Source organism: Podarcis bocagei, assembly GCF_964188305.1.
Source record: "Podarcis bocagei genome assembly, chromosome: 16".
Classification (NCBI taxonomy): Eukaryota; Metazoa; Chordata; class Lepidosauria; order Squamata; family Lacertidae; genus Podarcis; species Podarcis bocagei.
Genome location: NC_138142.1, coordinates 39,641,126 through 39,660,310, shown reverse-complemented (window position 1 = coordinate 39,660,310; position 19,185 = coordinate 39,641,126). Strand labels below are relative to the sequence as shown.

General features: G+C 43.9%; 2 protein-coding genes and 1 long non-coding RNA gene across 4 annotated transcripts in view; 1 reads left to right on the top strand and 2 right to left on the bottom strand.

Moving 5' to 3' along the window:
* The window catches only part of LOC308575207 (uncharacterized protein), a 50,701-nt gene that overhangs the window by 15,607 nt on the left and 15,909 nt on the right, over positions 1–19,185 (bottom strand). The window lies entirely within an intron of this gene.
* LOC308575381 lies at positions 2,503–8,175 on the bottom strand. Its single transcript, XR_014002832.1, has 3 exons — positions 8,119–8,175; positions 3,607–3,918; positions 2,503–2,598 (listed from the first exon to the last, which is right to left on the bottom strand). It is a non-coding gene; the product is annotated as an uncharacterized lncRNA (long non-coding RNA).
* LOC308575206 (uncharacterized protein) lies at positions 11,786–19,030 on the top strand. The gene is made up of 5 exons (XM_081173833.1): positions 11,786–12,181; positions 13,174–13,485; positions 15,681–15,806; positions 16,776–16,822; positions 18,885–19,030. Exons 1-5 carry the CDS (start codon positions 11,908–11,910, stop codon positions 18,990–18,992), a joined length of 867 nt encoding a protein of 288 aa, XP_081029959.1. The 5' UTR covers positions 11,786–11,907; the 3' UTR covers positions 18,993–19,030.

The following is a 19,185-nucleotide window of genomic DNA, read 5'->3' as shown; positions in this document are numbered from 1 at the left end:
GCAGCCTGTGACCAAGATGAGCAAACAAGAGATGCTATCACTTGCACAGCGGGTATCAGAAGAAGCCACAATAATTGCCTTAACGCATGTCAGAGGGTGAAGGGGCCCGAGGCTGTTTGACCACATTTGTTACGGTGAGGGTCCAAACACCGTTTGTGGTCTTTGGGTCTGAACCAGTCTTGCTGCACTTGGGGCTTTTCTGCTCACAGGAAAGGGTGTGGAGCCGCTGTCTGTGCTGCTAAAGTCTTCCCTGGCTTAGGCTCACAAGAAGCGGCCTTAAACTAGGGTTGCCAGATATTTTTCAATGAATCCAGGGACACTTTTTTATTTTTTATTTTTAAGCTGGGTAGCAACAGGGAGTCAGTAGTGGGGATGGTGAGGCAAAAGACCCTGGCCCCAAGCACACATGCATACTGTATAAAGGTGCAAAGCCCTTCTTCCGCACCCTGTGAAACATAAATGCGCAGTTTTTAAAAAACCAAGCAATGGCCGCCTGCCAGAAACTCCCGAGCCTCCCCCGATCAGTCAAAACAAAGGGGGAATGAAATATACTCAGAGTCGCAAAGTGATTTCATGCTCTTTATTCAGCTCATAGTGGTGAGGAGGAATGAATGAAAGTCCCCTCACAGTATCTGCTTTATATACATTATTTACACAGTGGGCTGCACATGATTGGCTAATTCTGGAATTCTACTGTAAGCCAATCTGGTTGTGTATTCACTTATATCTGGAGCATGATTGGGTGGTTCCTGCCAACCAATCATACTGCTGCATTGTTCTAGGACCAATCAGACTGCTGCATTCTGAATCCTATTGTTCTAGGACCAATCAGACTGCTGCAATTTGGATCCTATTGTTCTAGGACCAATCAGACTGCTGCAGTTTGGATCCTATTCAACTCAGTACATAACAGGGAAGGGGGCAGGAGATCGGGCGAGGCTTGGCAGTCATAGGCGGGCAGTGCGCCGTTGCCCAGTTTTTTAAAAAAAACTCTGCGCATTTATGTTTCACAGGGTGCGAAAGAAGAGCTTTGCACCTTGCTTGGCAGAGAAACTGCGTGCCTTGCACCCCTCCTGGGCAATGGCGTGCCACCCGCCCGTGACTCCCGAGCCTTCCCCCTTTGATCTGTGCCACCGGATGTCCCTGGTTCCCTTTTGGCAGTGGCAGCGTCAGCGTCAGTCAGCAGCCCGGAGCCAGCCTGGTAGCGCAGTTGGCTCTGGCTGGCTTCAGAAGCTGCTTGCTGCTCGCTGCTGTGGCACCCGCCATTTTTCCTCGCCGGAAGTCCCCATATGATTTATCTTGTGCGCAACACATCATGTGGGGACTTCTGGCGAGGAAAAATGGCTGGCGTAATGCTGGTGGTCAACAAAAGAGGTTTAAAGACTGTCTCAAGGCAAATCTAAAAAAATGTACTATAAACACTGACAACTGGGAAACACTGGCCTGCGAGCGCTCCAGTTGGAGAACAGCCTTGACCAAAGGTGTCATGGGCTTTGAAGACACTCAAACTCAGGACGCAAGGGAGAAACGTGCTAGGAGGAAGGCACGCTTGGCAAATCCACACAGTGATCAACTCCCGCCTGGAAACCAACGTCCCCACTGTGGAAGGATGTGTGGATCCAGAATTGGCCTCCACAGTCACTTACGGACTCATTATTAAAACCATGTTTATGGAAGACAATCTTACTCGGCTACAAGTGATCGCCAAAGAAGGGGAAAAATATTTAATACAAGTATCTATGTTCAGCAAGTTAAAAGATATCAAAGTTGGGTCGGACTAGGTGGCCCTTTGGGATTGCAACACTGCAACTCTATGAAAGTCTCGGTTTTGCTTTTCTTTCTTCATCGCTCCAGTTTGATCCAGATTTCATTTGCTGCAACGTAGCTCTGCGTACTCTGTCTGGAAGGGGAAGGAAGCAGAGCAGTTATAGGCTGCTCACACGTTGTAAAAGTTGATTTCCCACATCTGTAAAATCAAACGAACTTTTGATGTTTTTACTAGAATGTTTATCTCTTTTGCATGAATGGGTGTTGGAAAAAAATGGTAATTTTGGGGGAGAAACAACAAAAAACTTTTTAGTTACCTTAGGTAGTTTCTACCAGAAAGTTACTTACAGAGAAGGATATATTCAAAGTAGAGCATTACAGCCTAGTAAAAGTGTTTATGGTCACTGGCAGACCATAAGCTTACCTGTCCTGTTCCTCACTTTAGCATTTGTTGAATATCAAAGGCCTAATAATAATGATGATTATGTTAATTAATAATAATTTGTTTCCAAGAGAATTCTACTCCGAGTGGTCTCAACCACCACCACCCTTAATCATTACCCATCATCAATAAACATTTCCTGGGCAGCTTGCAAACCACATTTAAACTCTCTTTCAGTTCAGGAAAGCTTCAATGCCTGGTCACCTGAATACCATTTCCCCTCACCAGAGGCGATCATTCACAAGCCTTTTCACATCCAAAAATCCTCATTCAAATGCAACCCACACATCACACATCTAAGAAGACACAGGGAAGGGGAGCGGCGTGGTTCAACTGAGCCTGCTCTGAGGAGGATGGCATGGCGACAAAAAGACTCCACCTCAAAGCACCTGAAAGAATGTTGAGAAAGATAGTCTTATGTGCCGCTCCAATCTCTGAGTGGATTTCAGGCATTCCAGGCTGAAATATACTCGGAGTCGAGAGTGGATTTCATGCTCTTTATTCAGCTTGTAGTGGTGAGGAGGAATGGAAGTTCCCCCAGAATGTCTGCTTTATATACGTTATTTACACAATGGGCCCCACGTGATTGGCTAATTCCGGGATTCACCTGTAGGCCAATCTTTTTGCGGATTCACTTCCACCTGGAGCTGGATTGAGTGGCTCCTGTGGACCAATCAGACTGCTGCATTCTGGACCCTATTGTTCTAGGACCAATCAGACTGCTGCATTCTGGACCCTATTGTTCTAGGACCAATCAGACTGCTGCCTTTTGGATCCTATTCAACTCAGTACATAACACAGGCACTTGGCTGGATGAAAAGAGAGACAGGAAGTTAGGGCGAGAGGAACAGGAAATACTATTTGCTCCACCTCAAGGTGTGACGATTTGCTACGTGGCAGGCGAAACCCAAATGGCAACAGCCAATCAGCCAAGTGGGGGAAATTCCTGCCGTGCCCCTGTCCCAACGACAGACGACACAGACGGCATAGCAAGGTCAAGCGCAAAGCCCTAAAAGTAGGGAGAGGTGGGTGGGTGTTCTGAATGCACGCGCCGAAAGAGGAAGCTCTGGGTCACGTGCGTGGGCATAAATAGGTCCCTCAAACCATTTGGATTGCGTCCCATCGATCAGATTGCACCCAGCTTTGAGGGACCTACCAGTCGGGTGTTGTGGCTGACCAATTGTACCCACCCACAACACAGGGTGTCGGTTTTCCAGGTCTCACTGCAATACATGCCCTCTTTAAGGGAGGACCCAATTTTCCAAAGTTTGCTGGAGGTGCCTTCAGTGATGGAACCTGAGGCCTTCTGCTTGCAGGTGCTTGATTACTGATACCTAGGCAGAACATACATTCAATAAATGCTGATATTTCCCCCCAAAACCTTCAAAGGCACTCACCTGAGATGACCAGCCTAGTCCCTCTCATGAGCCTGGTTGTGGCGCAGTAATAAACCCCAGAGTCGTTCCTTTGCACATCACTGATCCTCAGACCTTGCCCTTGGCTTGAGTACCTGCCCTGTACCTGTTTTGCATATGGAAAACTCTCATAAATCCTGCACAGATTTTTGCCTTCATCCTCCTTGTACCAGGACACCATCAACGAGAAAGTTTCATTTACAACGGGGCAGCGGATGTCAGCCATGTCTCCAGGAGATGCCCAGATCAGGGCCAGATCCTGCGGCATTTCAGAATTTCCCTCTGACTGAGCCGCTATAAAATGTAAGCAAAGGAACATGTGATGAGCTGGTAGGAAAATGAGTGAAGGGGAAAGATTCAGACATGTCGAACTGTGAATTTATCCACAGTCCTTCTTGGAACCAGCACTGGTGTTATTCATCATCAAACCTTTTATTGACTTCACATACAAACATCCATAGTAAATCAATACAGAATTACCACCTCCCCAATGTCACAGAACATTTGTCAAATGAAAAGAGGCGAAAAAGTCTAACGATACATCTCTAGGTCTCCAGGGAGATCAGACGTCTGTAATGTGTTTCTGCGACAAAGAACCAAATAGAGATATTTAGCCACTAACTTGGTGAGCTCCAGATCATTCCCCAGTAATAGAAAATGTATGACCTCCAATTCTGGTTTCCATTTGGGGATGCAGAGTTGATTTAGAAACTGCTGGTGGAGATCAGCATATAGTTTACATTTAAGAACCATATGTTGTAAGGGTTTCCACCAGGTGGTCTTCACATGGGCAAGTTCTTTCTCCTTCCACCCTGCCTAAGAACCTTCCCCAAAGGAGGTTGGATGGATTTGAATTAAACCTGGCCAGCGAAAATGCCCTTCTTTCTTGAGGGATAAGCAGAAATTCAAGATAATTATGATTAGTTTCATGTGCCCGAGAAAGTTGAAAGTAAAGAGGGGAGCTTACCTGGCAAGGGAGACACCTTGATCATTGGTATTATTAATTTACACCACAAATTTTGGACCGTGGGTCTTTGGCGACAGTCAGTTTCATGCATTTTAACGGCAGGCGTGCTTATTCCATAACCATGACTTCAGGCATCCAAACAAAGCTTTACTTAATGCCCTAGCTAAGATGGAATATTTGTAGCTCACTTTTCTTTTCTTTTTGCTTTAAAAATGGGAATGTAAGAACACGAATATTCAGATTTGAATAAGCTATAAAAAAATAAGCTATAAATGCAGTGGCATTTTACAAGACGGACTTATACTCTTTATTTTTTAAAAGACCTCCTACGGTTTCATCCCATCTCATTGGGCGCATTTTCTTGCACCTGTGTAAACGAAAAAGAGAGCAACCAGCACTGTTTTGTTTTGTTTTCATTCGTTTTAACTTAATTTTTACTGGAGACCTTTTTGCTCCAACCTTATGTGAGAAAGAATGATGAAAACTTACCTCTCTGGGGCTGCTCTGAGGTGGGGGGTGGTTTAAGGCACTGCTACCGAAGCTTACGAAACGTTTTCACCGTATAGCTTTACCAAACAAAAGCAGTAATTCATATTCCTCTCACAAGTACACGTACATGTATATAAAGTCTAGCTGAATTTCTTCAGAACAGAGTTCTAAAAATGAGTGCCTTCGAACATGGCATTTAAGACAGTATTCATTTCGGGAGGCTAAGGCCCGAAAAAAACCCAATATGGAGGCCGGTTGGCTGAAATATGGGGAAATAGTAGAAAAAAATGGAGATAATTGGAGGTTACAGAGCTATGAAAAACTAAAGAACAAGGTGCAAGATTGGATTCATTATGCTCAAATTCAAGAGGTGTTTAAGTTGGATAAAAAAACAGGATTCCAGGTGGAAAAATCGAAACTAGAGACAGAACTGTTAGAACCAAAGACTAAGCTATTATCAAGAATGTATAACTTGCTGCTTAAATGGAACACTCAGGATGAGACAGTTAAATCAGCCATGATAAAATGGGCTCAAGACATTGGGTACAACATTATGTTTGAAGACTGGGAAAGGTTATGGACCACCGGTATGAAATTTACGGCATGTAATGCCTTGAAAGAAAACATTAGAAAATGATATACAGGTGGTACATGACCCCAGTCAAGCTTGCTAAGATATACCATTTGTCTGATAATAAATGTTGGAAATGTAAGGAGGCTGAAGGGACATTCTTTCACCTATGGTGGACCTGTCCAAAAGTGAAGGCCTTTTGGGAAATGATTTACAATGAGTTAAAAAAGGTGTTTAAGTACACCTTTCCTAAGAAACCAGAGGCCTTTCTCTTGGGCATTGTCGGCCAAAAGGTGTTAAAGAAGGATAGAATGTTTTTTATGTATGCAACTACAGCAGCAAGGATTCTTATTGCAAAACATTGGAAGACTCAAGATTTACCCACACTGGAAGAGTGGCAGACGCAATTGATGGACTATATGGAATTGGCCGAGATGACTGCCAGGATCCGAGATTTGGGAGAAGAAGCAATGGAGGAGGACTGGAAAAAATTTAAGGACTATTTGCAAAAATTTTATAAGTTATATGAATCATAAGAATCCGCACGATTTGGAAAGGTTAGCTCCAGCAATGAGAGTGGATGATATATGAAACTAAGTTATATTAATGAAAGGACTAATGTTTAAATGTTTAAAATAACATCATATTTGTTTTTAGAGTAAATTAATATTAAGTAATTTAAACTTAAAATGCAATTATCTGAAAGTACAAAAGAAACGCATGAAACAAGGTTATAATTTGCTGATATTTTTATTGTTAAGAATGCACGGTGAGGGAGATGTGGGGAAGTCCGTTAGAAGACTGAAAAAAGCTCTGAAATGATGCATCTTTTTTTCTTTTCTTTTCTTACTATTCTTGTTTCTTTGTATATCCGACTGTGTATCTTTATCTGGAAAAATGTAATAAAATGTAATAAAAAATATTTTTTTAAAAAATAAGACAGTATTCATCAGTCAGCTTTTCTTGCTTCAACTGCAACATCTCAGACCAAAAGGATCCAATGTCAGCAACTGCAACCAGGCTAGATATTTACAATAATATCTAAGGGTTGTAATTTCCATGATCACTGAATTTGAGGGACCTAAATTGGCTGCATCCAGTGTCCTTAACAGGCCTACTCTGAGTAAGACTGAGGGTGGATACCTAGAAGTAAATCTCACTATGTTCAGTGGGGCTTTCTGCCAAGCAAGTGTGTTTAGGGTTTTCAGCCTAAAAACCAAAACCAATATAAGGATACAATCTGCTGAGATCAAGTGTTTTAGCTTTCAAAGATGCTTACTGCAGAGTGATGAATGGAGATACAAAAAATATGCATTCAATGCTGATTGGTTTACATTTATTTATTTTATGAACCATTACCTGGAGGAACCTAGACAAAAAACCCTCAACTCAGATATCTTTTAGGCGTAGTTATTTGACTTAACATGATGCAAAAATTGTTTTCTCCCTTGCAGACATCCTGACTGTATTTTGCTGATGAGCAATACCCATTATTTGCTCAGCTAGGTAGCCGTGTTGGTCTGATGCAGTCGAAATAAACAAAGAAATAAAAAAATTGCCCAGTAGCACCTCAGAGACCAGTGTTGTAAATAAAAATGTGCCCTTTTCCCTTATGGGGTATCCAGGAGCCCATATAGAGTCCTTACATAGGTTCCCTATTGGTAAGAGAAAATAACAGAGGCCAACCAGAGAATATTGAGAAGCAAAGCAGCTAGTAAGCCTGATCTTTATTGAACAGTTGTGACAGGGTGCTCCCCTCACACGCAGGAGAGGAAGATGATCCCCCAAAATTGCTGTGCAAGGGCTTATAAAGACTTTTGAAATTCCCATCCTCTAGATCAAGACCACCCCCAGAAACATTATGCATACATCACAGAAGGGGTGTAACCTAAGACCACCCCTCAGATACATCCCACCTACATCACAGAAATTTAAATGTTGTTTTTCTCCTGTCACAGTTTATCTCCTGTCTGGCAAGTTACTTGATTGGATTGCCTGGGGAGCCTGGCCATTCTTTTGTAGTGGTAAAATACTTATTTCCTGGGCCAGGTCACAGGCTCACACCTTATTCAAACAGACATATCCTTGAGACAGGATTTGTGAAGGAAAAGACAATGGGGAGGCTTTTCCATTTTGACCCTGCAGAGAAACATTTGCTCAGTTTAGGAATCAAAATGGTTCCAGGTTGGCTTTCCTGTGCTGATCTATGTACGTGTGGTTATGAACGTTGCCATATATCTAAAACCATAAAATTCCTATCACACCAGCTAAGTTTGTTCTGGGTATAAGCTTTCGTGTGCATGTATCTGAAGAAGTGTGCTTGCACACGAAATCTTATACCCAGAACAAACTGAGTTGGTCTCTAAGGTGCTATTGTACAATATTTTAATTTTTCCATTATTTGTTGCTTGCATTGTTTCATGTTATTCTTAATAAAAATCATATTATAGATAATAAAGATACATACTCGGCAGATAAAATAGAAGGAGCCCAAGGAAGTGTGAGAGAGACATCTTCAGGTGCTGAACTTGAAAGCAGGCCTGCTGGTTCAATGGCTCTCTCCTCCAGCCTAGTGCTGCGTGTGACGTACGTCTCTCAATTTCCTGCCAATTTCCGTGGGTTAGAAAGTCAAAGGTTGGGAAACGAAAGCCACCTCTGACTTGCACGGGGTCCCCCACACAACACTCACAGGGGCAGACTTCAGCACCTTTGCTTTGAAGCCACAGAAGCAGGAAGGTTTTGGAAAAAAGAGGAGAACTAATTTCACCCGCAACTTCTGGGGGATTGAGAAGAATGCGGCAAATATGCTTTCAGCATGCAGGAAGATGAGCTCAGGACAGAGTACCACATAATGGTTCAAGTTACAGATGGGTAGCCTTCCAGACAGCCACCCAATCTTAAACAACTCCTAACCCACAATAATACTACAACCAGACTTAACACGGACACTGGCACCAGAGCCTGCAATAAACCCAGATGCCAACTTTGCTGCCACATACACCCGGACAACACCATTACTGGCCCCAACAACATCACACATACCATCTCGGGGCTATTTAATTGCTCATCGTCTAACATTGTGTATGCCATCAAATGCCAACAGTGTCCTTCAGCTCTCTATATTGGACAAACAGGCCAAACCTTACGCCAAAGAATAAATGGACATAAATTTGACATCAAGAATCACAAAACAGAGAAACCAGTAGGAGAACACTTCAATCTCCCAGGACATTCTATACAAGATCTCAAAGTAGCTGTTTTACTACAAAGGAATTTCAGAAATAGACTGGAAAGAGAAGCTGCTGAATTACAACTCATTACCAAACTTAAAACAATGGAGCGACCTGGTCTGAATAGAGACATTGGATTCTTATCTCATTATACATGACTAAGCCATCTCTCACCTCCTCACCCCTTGCCTTTTCCTGTAAGACCTATTACAGTCGTTAAGAGTCGTCAACAGGCTCATCTCAGCTATCTGCCAATCTCCGATTCCCACCACCCTTCTGAGTAATACCCCTCCCCACCTTCTCAATATATAGAAGGATCTGGCAACTTCTGTTTCAGTGTATCTGAAGAAGTGTGCATGCACACGAAAGCTTATACCAAGAACTAACTTAGTTGGTCTTTAAGGTGCTACAGGAAGGAATTTTTTTATTTGGATAATGGTTCAAGTGATGCATAAATTTTAGGGAAGAAAATGGGGGGGGGGGTAACCATTTTCCACAAAGCATAGGAATACCATTTACCGTATTTTTTGCTCTATAAGACTCACTTTTTCCCTCCTAAAAAGTAAGGGGAAATGTGTGTGCGTCTGATGGAGCGAATGCAGGCTGCGCAGCTATCCCAGAAGCCAGAACAGCAAGAGGGATTGCTGCTTTCACTGCACAGCGATCCCTCTTGCTGTTCTGGCTTCTGGGATTCAGAATATTGTTTTCTTCCTCCAAAAACTAGGTGCATCTTATGGTCTGGTGCGTCTTATAGGGCGAAAAATACAGTAATGATTTTGATCTGCACAGGCATATTTAAAGCATAAATTTCCCAAGCTGGTTTACCTACACAAACATACACCAACATGTGATAAATGAAGCCAAATTTTCTGAGAGGAAAAATATTTGTTTTTGTTGTATAGTCGTTTAGTCAAATAGAAGGGGAAGAAATGGAGGCCGTGAGAGATTTTACTTTCTTGGGCTCCATGATCACTGCAGATGGTGACAGCAGCCATGAAATTAAGTAAGACGCCTGCTTCTTGGGAGAAAAGCAATGACAAACCTAGACAGCATCTTAAAAAGCAGAGACATCACCTTGCCGACAAAGGTCCGTATAGTTAAAGCTCTGGTTTTCCCAGTAGTGATGTATGGAAGTGAGAGCTGGACCATAAAGAAGGCTGATCGCCAAAGAATGGATGCTTTTGAATTCTGGTGCTGGAGGAGACTCTTGAGAGTCCCATATGATGAAATATAAAGCAGATTTAAACCAATGCACGCGGCAGTTCATAACACCCATCAAAAGTCATCTGATTCATCCTTAACACGCCAATAATGAACGAACAAACTGGTACCCAGGAATGCCTAACTGTGCTTCAAGGCAGTCAGAAGCTGCTCCTGGTGGTCAGTTCCTCATCACGTCTAATGTCAGGGCTGGGCTTAGATGGCACAGAAGACCTGCTCCTTCAGACGCCTGCCTATTGTCGCCTCACCAGGCTCCTTCAGGAGGAAAATATCACCTTCATCTTCATTATCATCCAAGTTGAAACTTGTAGCACGATAAGGTACAGACCACTGTATTTTAATATTTTGTTGGAAGCCGCCCAGAGTGGCTGGGGAAACCCAGCCAGATGGGCAGGATATAAATAATAAATTCTATTCTATTCTATAAGAATTCCCAAGACGGAAGCAGAAATAAGCAAAGGCCTACCTGCAATTTGGCCTCATTTTATTTCATGTACAAATCAAAGCAGCACACTTCAAAGGTACAGGCCTCAGGATAAATATTCAGTGACGAGATTTAATTTCTGCGTCAACAATGCTGGCAAGAGTCTTTTCCCTTTGGCTATCTCCATATGATACCTTAAAAAAAAACATGCTCATGAATAACAGAATCGTAGATTTCTAGGGTTGGGATCCCGGTGGTCATCTAGTCCAACCCCGGCAACGCGGGAATGACAGCGAAGCTAATGAGGTTAATGTCATGTTATAATACTTCCAAGAACTGTTCCACATTTCCTTTCCCATTCCTTATTTGCATTCGTCCTTTAAAAAAGGGGTTCTATGATTCTATGGTTCTATTATCTGTGCATCTAAATCATAAAATAGTAATTAAAAAACTTTCTATAGCCTTGCTAGTGCTTAGAGGTCTCCAATACTGAGAGGGACATTTGTGGGCTGCCCAGGACTGATTCTGCCCCAGTCTGCTCCCTCGATGGCACGCCCACAAAGAGGTGGGTCCTCTGCAAGAAGCTGGCATCAAGTTAGACCTTCTCACTGTAGCTGCTGCACATCCGATGTGGGTTTTGAGCTTCTGGCAGCTGCGTCTTTCAACAATGCTGTGGGCTGTGTACATCGTTCTGGCCTCCACAGGTAACATTTATTCTGCTCCTTCTACCAAACTCTTAACACTTAAAGCATGAGAAAGTCAGTGGGTTGTATGTTTATGCACTCAGAGAGTTCTTCCACACTCAGCTCAGGCAAAATACTTTCTCCAGCATGTGACTTGTTTCCAGGGCTTCAGTTGCAGGACAGTGTTGTTGTTGTTGTGTCTGACTCTTCGTGACCCCCTGGACCAGAGCACGCCAAGCCCTCCTGTCTTCCACTGCCTCCCACAGTTTGGACAAACTCATGCTGGTAGCTTCGAGAACACTGTCCCACCATCTCGTCCTCTGTCGCCCCCTTCTCCTTGCGCCCTCCATCTTTCCCAACATCAGGGTCTTTTCCAGGGAGTCTTCTCTTCTCATGAGGTGGCCAAAGTACTGGAGCCTCAGCTTCAGGATCTGTCCTTCCAGGGAGAACTCAGGCCTGATTTCCTTCAGAATGGAGAGGTTTGATCTTCTTGGAGTCCATGGGACTCTCCTCCAGCAGGACAGTGTAGGGATCCTCAAACAGCGTGATGTCTCCTTTAACGTCTTATTGCAAGAAAAGCCAGAGCGAGAAACGGCAACCATAAACGGTCCTTGTGGTCTTTCTCCTCCACAGTGTTTCCAGCACACTTACAGATCCTGCACCCGACTTGGCGGTTCCTGTTTGTGGATATTGGGGAGATGGCACAGATCTCGTGCACTTCTGTAGAAGATATAGAAGATCAGGCATTATCATTCATCTGGTACAAAAGAAGAGAACACGGAATGCCGATTTTAATCAAGAGCTGCGATGTTGGAAAACCCGGAGGCAGATTTGCTTGCAAAGTTAACCGTCGAAACGCCATACTGGAGATCCTTCATGTGCAGAGGTCTGATTCTGGCCAATATTTCTGTGCCCAAGAATCTTCTAGTGGCTTGCATTTCAGCACTGCAACATCTTCACTGATTGTTGGAGGTAAGAGATCAGGGCTGACGGAGCTTTGCTGCTGTGTGTTAAAGGCACCAGGGTCTGAATTCAAGCAGAGTCAAATAAGGGCCAGTTCTCAGGATCATCCCATTCACTGCAGGCAAGATTCTTGCTGAATTTTAGCCACTGCTTTCATGTAAGGAGGTGGCATGGACCCCCTGCCAGGCTGCAACCACATTTGTGTGGATTGATAGCTTATTGAGTTCAGTAAGTTGATGTTGCCCTCCAGAGCAAGTTTTGAAATGTTCTTCCTCTCAAGAAAACTTTCCCCATGTTGCCTTGTGGGCTGAGAGGTTCCTAGGCATGCGCCCCTGTGCATTGTAAAACATTCCAGGCTGCGGAGTTTCCGATGCACATTCCTTATGAACCAACACCTGAGTCTTGTCTCCAAATGAGCACTGCATGGGAAGTGTGTTTTTGGTGATGGTGATCTGTCTTTTAAGGACATTGATCTGGAGTTAAAGGTAAAGGGACCCCTGACCATTAGGTCCAGTCGTGGCCGACTCTGAGGTTGCAGCGCTCATCTCGCTTTATTGGCCGAGGAAGCTGGCGTACATCTTCCGGGTCATGTGGCCAGCATGACTAAGCCACTTCTGGCAAACCAGAGCAGTGCACAGAAACGCTGTTTACCTTCCCGCCGGAGCGGTACCCGTTCCTCTACTTGCACTTTGACATGTTTTTGAACTGCTAGGTTAGCAGGAGCAGGGACTGAGCAACGGGAGCTCACCCCGTCATGGGGATTCGAACCGCCGACCTTCTGATCGGCAAGCCCTAGGCTCTGTGGTTTAACCCACAGCGCCACCCGCGTCCCATGATCTGGAGTTACTAAGCATCTTTTCTGAGAAGTGTCGCACAAGCTTCCCTTGAAACCCCCACGATTTCCTGGCATAAAAGCCCAACACCAGGATGAAATTCTGAAGCCTTTGTTATCTATAGGTGGGTCTCCTTCTTGTACTCTCTTGCTTTGTTTTCCTCTTCAGACAGTTATACTCCAAGCACCCGGGTGATGCTTTTGCAGCCCTCTAACCAAGACCCAGATTCCCGGTTCAAGAACCAACTTGTTTGTGTGGTCCATGGCGTGTCCAACTTATGCCAGGTTTCCTGGGACATCCCAGGAGGTCTCCAGCAAGAGGGCCAGACCCTTTTGGTGAAAAACAGCAGTGGGTCGTTATCCTTCGTCAGTGTCCTTCACCTCCCCATGGAATTACAAAACACTGGGGGAAACATCACCTGTGAAGTCAAGTTCAACTCTTCCAGCACCAACGTGAAGAAAACGGCTGTGTTCAACGCAGGTGAGTGAATCTTTTTATCCTGACATAAGAATATCAGCTGGCCTTTTTCACCAATGTCGCTTATGGAAGGTCTTGTTTCCATCCTGAATTTTAACCAAAAAAACCCCCTGCATTGATAATACCAATGACTGCCCTTTTCTGCTTTTAGCGATGTCCAGAGTTTTACAAAACTTGCTCAATTACTCAAAGGCTCTTGAATATTCATGCCCCCAAAATGCTTGCTTTTTCCTGACTGGTTAGCAATACACAGGGCTAGAGTCTGTGTGATTTGTGCTTGTATTTCTGTTGCTTTTTTATTTTGCATATGTTGCATTTTATTGCGTGACAATCTGAATTCAAATTGCATGTGTCAAACTGTACATGCGAAAAACCACCTGAAGGAAGGTCCATGGACAATAGTTTGGTTGCTCCAGTATTAGTGGAAAGTAACATACAGACTGAGTTGCATTAGGAGAAATTTGCTCTAAAACGGTGCTGAATATTCATGTGGGCTTTAAGGGGAAAAAAGAATTGCAATCTGATGTGGAAATGTGAACTGGACTTAAAAGACTGAAATTGCCATGTTGTCAATGGTGACTTGTCACATTGCCTGTGCTCTCTGTTATAAGAATTTTAAGGTCTCAAATACAGAATAAACATTCATAAATGCACACATATCTAAATAGATGAACCATGTTTCTGAAATAGTATGGGAGAGCAATCCTGAAGCCATTTTGACTCTCCCCATGACCTCAAATATTCCTCTGCTGTAAGGGAGGCAAATGGGGAAAGCCTTCCCATTGTCTTTTTGCTTGCAAATCCCATCTTAAGGGTGCATTTGTGTAGGACTAGAGTGAGCCTGTGACCTGGATTCAGGAACTAAAGTATTTGCCTTCACAAAAGAATGGCCAGGCTGCCCAGGTAATGCAGTCAGTGACCATTATCAGGTATCCTGGCAGACAGGACTTCTGCTGTGGACCGCCTCCTTCAGTGATGTACGTAAGATGTTTTAAGGGGGGTGGTCTTGGGCTTCAGGGTGGGCAATTTCAAAAGTCTATATAAGGGCTTGCACACCGTTGTTCAGGGTTCTCCTCCCTCCTGCGTGTGATTAGTGGGGACCCTGTTGCAACAGTTTCTTGAATAAAGATCAGGCTTATTGATCTTTTATGTTACTTTTACAGTGGTACCTCAGGTTAAGTACTTAATTCGTTCCGGAGGTCCATACTTAACCTGAAACTGTTCTTAACCTGAAGCACCACTTTAGCTAATGGGGCCTCCCGCTGCTGCCGCACCGCCGGAGCACGATTTCTGTTCTCATCCTGAAGCAAAGTTCTTAACCCGAGGTACTATTTCTGGGTTAGCGGAGTCTGTAACCTGAAGCATACGTAACCCAAGGTATCACTGTATTGTTGTTAGCCGCTCTGAACCCGGCTTCAGCTGGGGAGGGCGGGATATAAATAAAAATTTATTATTATTTATTATTACTAGCTGCTTTGCTTCTCAATATACAGTGGTACCTCGGGTTACATACGATTCAGGTTACATACGCTTCAGGTTACAGACTCCGCTAACCCAGAAATAGTGCTTCAGGTTAAGAACTTTGCTTCAGAATGAGAACAGAAATTGTGTTTCGGCGCACGGTGGCAGCAGGAGGCCCCATTAGCTAAAGTGGTGCTTCAGGTTAAGAACAGTTTCAGGTTAAGAATGGACCTCCAGAACAAATTAGGTACTTAACCCGAGGTACCACTGTATTCTGGTTGGCCTCTGTTATTTTCTCCTACTGATAGGGAACCTATACAGACTCTGGAATACCCCATAAGGGAAAAGGAACAGGTTTCTTTCCTTATAGCATCTCCTCCCCCTTTCGGAGGCAGAATCCCTCTGAATAACACCAGTTGATCACAAGTAGTGCAAGTGCTGTTGTGCTGGGGTTCTGCTCTTCCATCGGGGATCTGCTTAGCCACTTTGAGAAGAGGAGGCTGAACTAAGTGGACGTGATTCAACTCCGAGGCTATCCTTAGGTTCTTATGGAGCCTCCAGGTCCAGTGGCAGTCTATCTGGATTTCAAGGTTCTTAGGGCCATTTGGCCACTGTGGGAACAGAACGATGGACTAGATCAGGCCAGGCTCTCCTTTATGTCCTTCTCTAGTCTTTTGCCAAAAACAGCATTTCCTGAGTAAGCAAATCTTTTCCCTCTCTCTCTCTTCTTTCTAAAGCTTCGTTGACGGAAGGTGACGCAAAGTGCCTAACCCACAAAGTGTCCTTGGCTGTCGTTGCAGGATTGGCATCACTGATCATCTTCCTGAGTTTCCTTTGGGTCCGATTTGGCCTTTCCAGGCTAGGTAATATGGGGGAACGCACCCCGGGCCGGGGGGGGGGGAATCACATGAACAATATCCCCTATTCAAGTAGGTGGCCGTGTTGGTCTGCCGTAGTCAAAATAAATTAAAACAATTCTATAAAAAGATAGTTGAAAAGACTCTTCTTCAAAACCTAAAAACGCTCTTAAAAGAATCAAGTCTTCAAAAAAGTTATAGGATCTAAGGAAGTCTTTAAAAGAATCCTTCTGAAAGAATTTAAAAATTATAAAGTCGCACCCTAGAGACTAACTGAGTTGTTTTCAATAAAAGCCTTCGTGCGCATGCACACTTCTTCAGATACACTGAAAACATATCCCCTGGATCAGTTTCTCCTTATGCAGAAGGCAAAAATGAATTTCTCCGCTTGAAGTGGGCAAGGCAGCCTCTGCTCCCCCTGATTTATTTTATATTTTAGTTAGCAAGATTTGTGCATGTTGCTTAATGAACGAAAAAGGGTTTTACACAAATGTTGAAAACAAGTAGACATACAAACTGAACAAAAAAATTAGACAAAATCAGCCGTTTTCCTCATCACAAAACATTGGACCAAGTCCTACTCAGAGTAGTCCTATTGAAACAAACAAACCTGATTTTAAAAATGCACATATCAGTGAAAGAAAACGTACAGAGATGCATTATGATCGGGGAGATTGTTTGCAAAGAAGTGTATATTAGTAAAAAGTGCATCCCGAAAGTGTTTACTAGGATAAATTGCACTAAAATGCTGATGAATATTCATGCGTTTTTTTAAATATAATTTTTAAAAATGCAAATTGCTGCAGAAGTGTGGAGAACTGACTTTAATGTTGGGAAAATGAGGGACTTGGAGAGTGGAAATTTACAGATTTGCCCATCAGGCTCAAATATGGAATGCAGAAGGATGTGGGCAGCACTCTTATTTATGGATTGGTGCCTTTCCTGTGTGTTATTATTCATTTTTTGCTCCTCAAGGTTCCCACACCAAGATCTCCGAGCCCCCATCTTCAGGGATAACAGAGGTAGGAACTACCGTATTTTTCGCTCTATAACACGCACCTGACCATAACACGCACGTAGTTTTTAAAGGAGGAAAACAAGAAAAAAATATTCTAAATGAAACAGTAGATGTATGATTTTTGTGGTTCATGCTGTGGCCACAGACATGTGATCTGATGGTGAGTTTGGGGTGACCCAGTGCAAAAATCCTGAGGATCCATGTGGATCCGTGCTTTGTAACCACGTTTTAAGTGGGGAGGGAAGGAAAAGCACTCAAGGGATAAGGAGCACGCGTGGGGTGGGTGGAGAAGCAGCTTTTCTGCGAGCTGAGCAGGGAGGGAAAGAGCACTGTTGCTTTAAAGGTATACTTAAGGTATTTGCCCTGTGCCTGGGGTTTTTTCCATTTAACAGTTTGCAGCCTTTTTCTTCGCTCCTTGTTTTGAGGCAGAATAGATTTGAGCAAGTGAGGAGGACTTGGATTGCAGGGGATTTGCTATTAGCTGTGTAAAAGCTCTCCTCCTTGCAGCCTTCTACTTTGTTTGTACAGGTGGCTACTGGTATCAGGTTCAGTTTGAGTGATAAGCAGCCACCAGCAGCAATACAATGGAGCACAAAAAGCAGTAGGGGCACTAGGACCCAGACAATGCTCAAATCTATCCTGCCTGAAAACAGCTGAGAAGCGGGGGGGATAGAGCTCCAGGTTGGTTTTGGGTTTTTTTTTGCTGCTGGTTGCTTAAACTTTATCCTTCCTGATCCAAGCCCTCCTGTCCCTCTGCAGCCTCATTGCTCCATTTAGAGAGCGCTGGGACCTTTGCTAGCTGAGGCTGCAGCAGCTGTTGCCGGCTACTTTAAAAGCACCTGCTGGCTTTGAACTGCCTGCCTTCTCCCGGCTTGCTATGGCTCCCGTCTGTCCCTCCTCGCGTGTAAGCGGCTGCTGCCCGCTTTGCTGCCATGGCTCTCCTTCCCTCCCTCCTCCTCAGCTCCTCCCCCTCCTCCTGGCTGTAAAGCAAGCAAAGCTAGAGCCGTTCAAAGCCCTGCAAGTGGCTCCGCTTTGCTTGACTGACGGCAGCCATGGCTCCGGTCGAGTGCATTCGCTCCGTAACACGCACAGGCATTTTCCCTTACTTTCTAGAAGCAAAAAACTGCGTGTTATGGAGCGAAAATTACGGTATTTTAAATATATATACATATATAGGTTTTGAGATGCTCTAGGTTTTGAGGCGTACACAGTCTTAGGTGTGCAATCTGGGCACACATCTGATAGGAATGAGGGATAAAATCAGCTCAGTTTGCATGCTATCAAGTCCACCCGTTTTGAATCCTTTGAAATTTTGCACTCATCCGCTCTATGAGGGGCTCCCTTTGAAGGTGACCTGGAAACTACAACTAATCCAGAACGCGGCAGCTAGACTGGTGACTGGGAGCGGCTGCCGAGACCACATAACACCGGTCCTGAAAGACCTACATTGGCTCCCAGCACATTTCCGAGCACAATTCAAGGTGTTGGTGCTGACCTTGAAAGCCCTAAATGGCCTCGGTCCAGTATATCTGAAGCCAAGTTACAGGGAACCAGGCAGAGGGCCTTCTTGGTGGTGGCGCCCACCTTGTGGAACGCCCTCCCACTAGATGTCAAAGAGAACAACAACTACCAGACTTTTAGAAGACATCTGAAGGCAGCCCTGTTTCGGGAAGCTTTTAATGTTTGATGTATTACAGTATTTTAATTTTTTTGGAAGCCGCCCAGAGTGGCTGGGGAAGCCCAGCCAGATGGGTGGGGTATTAATAATAATAATAATAATAATAATAATAATAATAATAATAATAATAATAGTAATAATAATAATAATTTTGCATTGCACTCCTCCATCCAAGCAACAGTCACAAAAATGAATATATTAGGGGGAGGTGTGCCTGAAAATGAACAAATCTGTGAACGTAATGTACAAAAATACACTATATACTTGCAAAAAACATGTCCACGAGTTTTGTCCCCATGAGGTCTGGCTGCTTCTCACATGGGATATAAAGGTGTTGAATTTAAGCCGTCAATCAACTAACAGCCCTCTCCTCCAAATTTCATAACAGGATGGGATTTGCTACGCCCAACTGGACTTCCAAGCAAAGACCCAAGATGAGAGGAAGAGAAGACTAGGAGCGCAAGGGAAGAAATCCAAAACTTTGAAGGACCTTTGAGAAGCACTAGTTGCTAGACTCTGATTTGAGAGGATTTAAAAAAATAATAATTATTTAATGGATTTGTTGCCTCCGTTGTGCTAAACGTTAGTTGCTAGACTCTGATTTGAGAAGTCGGTGTTTACTTTCCACCTTAATCGTGAAAGGCTACATTGCTTGTGACAAAAACTCTGCTGTGTGTTTGTGGCTTATT

Bases quoted from the DNA above. Each gene is read 5' to 3' on its own strand.
- LOC308575206 (XM_081173833.1), top strand. From the start codon at position 11,908: ATGGCACAGATCTCGTGCACTTCTGTAGAAGATATAGAAGATCAGGCA. The intron at 12,182-13,173 runs GTAAGAGATCAG...TTTCCTCTTCAG, and splicing joins ATCTTCACTGATTGTTGGAG to ACAGTTATACTCCAAGCACC. The intron at 15,807-16,775 runs GTAATATGGGGG...TTGCTCCTCAAG, and splicing joins ATTTGGCCTTTCCAGGCTAG to GTTCCCACACCAAGATCTCC.